The sequence below is a fragment of the Monoraphidium neglectum genome (assembly GCF_000611645.1).
Source record: "Monoraphidium neglectum strain SAG 48.87 unplaced genomic scaffold scaffold05275, whole genome shotgun sequence".
Taxonomy (NCBI): domain Eukaryota; kingdom Viridiplantae; phylum Chlorophyta; class Chlorophyceae; order Sphaeropleales; family Selenastraceae; genus Monoraphidium; species Monoraphidium neglectum.
In genome coordinates this window covers 76-3,385 of record NW_014008355.1, presented here as the reverse complement: position 1 = coordinate 3,385, position 3,310 = coordinate 76, and the positions used below count along the sequence as shown (strand labels likewise).

General features: G+C 67.1%; 2 protein-coding genes across 2 annotated transcripts; both read right to left on the bottom strand.

Moving 5' to 3' along the window:
- Positions 1-836: 836 nt before the first annotated feature.
- On the bottom strand, positions 837-1,463 carry MNEG_15380 (39S ribosomal protein L11; the record flags this gene model as incomplete). Its single annotated transcript, XM_014036150.1, has 2 exons — positions 837-1,160; positions 1,332-1,463. 2 exons carry the CDS (start codon positions 1,461-1,463, stop codon positions 837-839), a joined length of 456 nt encoding a protein of 151 aa, XP_013891604.1.
- Positions 1,464-2,106: 643 nt separating this feature from the next.
- On the bottom strand, positions 2,107-3,091 carry MNEG_15379 (hypothetical protein; the record flags this gene model as incomplete). Its single annotated transcript, XM_014036149.1, has 2 exons — positions 2,107-2,619; positions 2,894-3,091. 2 exons carry the CDS (start codon positions 3,089-3,091, stop codon positions 2,107-2,109), a joined length of 711 nt encoding a protein of 236 aa, XP_013891603.1.
- Between the last annotated feature and the right edge of the window lie 219 nt (positions 3,092-3,310).

Below are 3,310 nucleotides of genomic sequence, written 5' to 3'. Positions count from 1 at the left end.
CCGAGGCGGCCGAGTACCACAAGCTGCTGGTGCAGCGCCTCAAGGAGCAGCGCGAGCGCCGCTCCGAGTCGCTGGCCAAGAAGCGCGCCGAGCGCATGGCCAGCCAGGCCTCTAAGGAGTGAGCGGCGCGGGGGTGCCCGGCGGCGGGCGCGGGCGCGCGGCCGCAGGGGGCGCTGAAGAGCGGAGGCGGCGGTGTGGAGTGGCCCCGGCGGCCCGCGCGCGCGGGTACGGGCGTGCGGGCGGGCCGGGGGTACGGGCGCGGCGGGGGCGCTCCCGTGTTTGCGGGGGCGCTGCCAGGCTCGCGCCGGACCGAGGAGCGGCTGCTGCTGCGTGGGCCCTAGCAACTGTGGGCTTCGTGGCAGCTGTGGGTAAAACCCCTTCACGTTGCGGCGCGGTGAATCCTTTCTTTCTGCCATCAGGGCCTTCTAAGCAGCCTTCAAAGCCGCTTGCCGGTGCGGGGTTGCAGGGTTTACAGCAGTGCAGCAGATGGCAGTCAACCGCGTCCCGGAGGTAGCCTGCCGCACAGGAAGCCCGTGGTGCTATCCTATACCATTCTTGCACACAAGAGCGGGAAGGAGGTCACACTGCGGGTCCACACAACTCATAAAAACACAGTCAAAGCTCAAGCAAACAGCAAGCGGCCTGTAAGCATTTGTGCAACTGCAGCAGCTGCAGGCGACGTGAGAGGAAGTGATTCGCTGCAAGGAAAGCCAGCTACGACCGCCGAACAAACATCAAATACCGAGTATGCATACGCAAAAAATAGTAAGGCTGCTTCACGCCTCCAAGCTGCAACTAGCGCCGCACAATGCGCGGCAGCTGGCCGGTCCGGCGCCTCACGCGTCCTCTGGCCGCGCCACCACCCCCACCCCCATGCTGCGGCACTGGTACATGAGCGACCGCACGACGCCCTTCATGGGCACGCCCGGCATGTCCTGCTGCTTCACCTTGGCGATCTCGTAGAGGTGCTTCAGGCTTATGTTTGCAACGGACTCGTGCCCCGGCTGCGACGCGCCGCGCGCGAGGCCGGCGGCCCGCTTGATGAAGAAGCTCGCTGGGGGCATCTTGAGCTGCCAGTCATACGACTTGTCGGCGTACACGCTGATCAGGACGCGCAGGGGGACGTCGCTCTGGAACTCTGCCGTCTTCGCATTGAAGTCCTGGAGGAGTCGAAGCAGGAGGAATTGGCTGGAATGGGGCCGACCGTCTGGCAGCGGCTGTGGTGAAGGCAGGCGCTCGGCTGCAGTGATGTGGGCGTCGAGTGTGCCTGGGGCCGTGCTCAGGCCCAGTGACCGAGTGGTGAATGGCCTTCAGCTTGTGAGCTCGCCCACCTTGCAGAACGCCATGATGTTGAGGCCTGCCTGGCCGAGCGCGGGGCCCACCGGCGGCGCCGGTTTTGCTGCGCCGGCGTTGATAAGCAGCCGGATTGAGGCGACGGCCTTCTTTTTCACGGCCGCCGCCATGGTCTCCTCTACTGAGACCGCTGATGCGTTTTAGTGCCTCACAACTCAGGCCCGGGGGGCGTTGGGGCCGCAAAAGCCGAGCAGAGTAGCGGACTAACTTGAACCTCAAAGAGCTGCGTGTGTGGTCGCACTATGGTCTAAGCTTTCAATGAATGACGTTGGCAATGGCACCCGGCTGGGTCCAGCTGATCCAGCCAATCAGATCAAGCACGACTCTTGTGTCAAGCTGGGAGCGAGAAAATTATACCTATCAATTGAGTATCAGTGGTATGGGAAACGATTCAGGACCATGCTTCAATTGTACCTGCAGGGTGTCGTTCTGCGGCCATTTGTGCTGCTCTGGTGCCGCTGCTGCTGAGCTGCTGGTGCATGTGCTGCCCACTGCTGGATGACTGGAGTGGTGGTGACACGGGTCTACACCCTGCCCTGAGCTACACCAGAACTTGTATGGAGCCCACCGTGTGCACATGCACAACCGTTATGCGAGGCTGAATCTCCTTGCATCGCACACATCCAACCCATCCAACTGGGTTGACCACGGACATGGGACTTCTTGACCAACCCCCACCAACACCTGCAAGCAGGCGCGGGCCACAGGGTCACTCTTACAGCGCAGCCCCGCGGCACGGGCGCCCATGCCCCATCAGCGCTCGTCCAGGCCCCTGACCTGGTACCCCAGCCACGCGGCCTTGACGCCGCCGACCGTGACCGCGCGCTTCTTGAAGCTGCGCATCCCGAGCGCGGCCGTGAGGTCGGGCGCGCCCGACAGCACCCACGCGTCAGCACCCGGGCAGCGCTCCTTGAGAAACCCCGACAGGCGGCCCCACGTTTCGAAAAGCTCGGCGCTTGGCGGCTCGGCGCCCATGTCAGCGCGGGCGGCGCCGCCGCCGCCGCCGCGGAAGCCGTCGCGCGGGCTGCCCCGTTCTTGATGGCGCTGCTGTTGCTGCTGCTGCTCCTGCTGCTCCTGCTGCTGCTGCTGCTGCTGCGGGCGCCGGTCGTCCTCGCCGCCAAGCAGCCGCGTGCCCCACGGGGGGTTGGTGGCGACGACCGTCGGCGTGCGCTTCGGCCGCCAGGTGCTGCAGTCGCCCTGCTGCAGCGACACCAAGTCACCGACGCCCGCAGCCGCGGCTGCACTGCGCGCCAGGCGCACCGCGCCCTGCGCAAGGAGAGGCGAGGGGACGCCGTCGCCTGGAGGCGCAGGGGCACAGGGCCGCAGCGTGGCCGACGTCCGTCCACGTCCCTTCCCCTGGGGCTGGTCGAGCGCTCGCTAGGTCAACGGGCCTCTCATCGCTCCTGAAGCAGCCCCACCTATCCGTCCGCCCAGATGCACCCGTCAACACACCCACGCGCCCCGTTTTCCCCTGGCCCCCTCACCGCGCGCGCACGCGCGTGTGCCACTGCGCGTGTGCTTAACCGCATGCAGCGCCCACCTCGTGAACGTCGTTGCCCAACAGCGCGCCGCCCCACCCCCTGCGCGCCGCCTCCGCTGCCCCCACCGCCGCCCGCCACGCCGCCTCGTCAAAGTCGTGCCACCCCTCAAACGGCCACGGCCGCGCGCGCAGCAGGCCGGGCGCGGCGTCGGTGGCGATGAGGGCGGCCTCGACCAAGAAAGTGCCGGAGCCGCACATGGGGTCGGCGAACACGGCTGGCGGCGCGGCGGCGCGGCGGCGGCGCGGAGGGGGGCGTGGGCAAGGGGACGGGTGAGGCGGCGAGGCGGACCGAGGTTTTGGGGGGTGCGTGGGGCCAGTAAGAAGGTCAACAACGGCAGGCCAAGCTGCTGCAAGAGTGCTTCGGCATACGCGAGAAGGCGGGCAGGCGCTTGCTGTCGTCCGTGCGTGCGTGCGTGC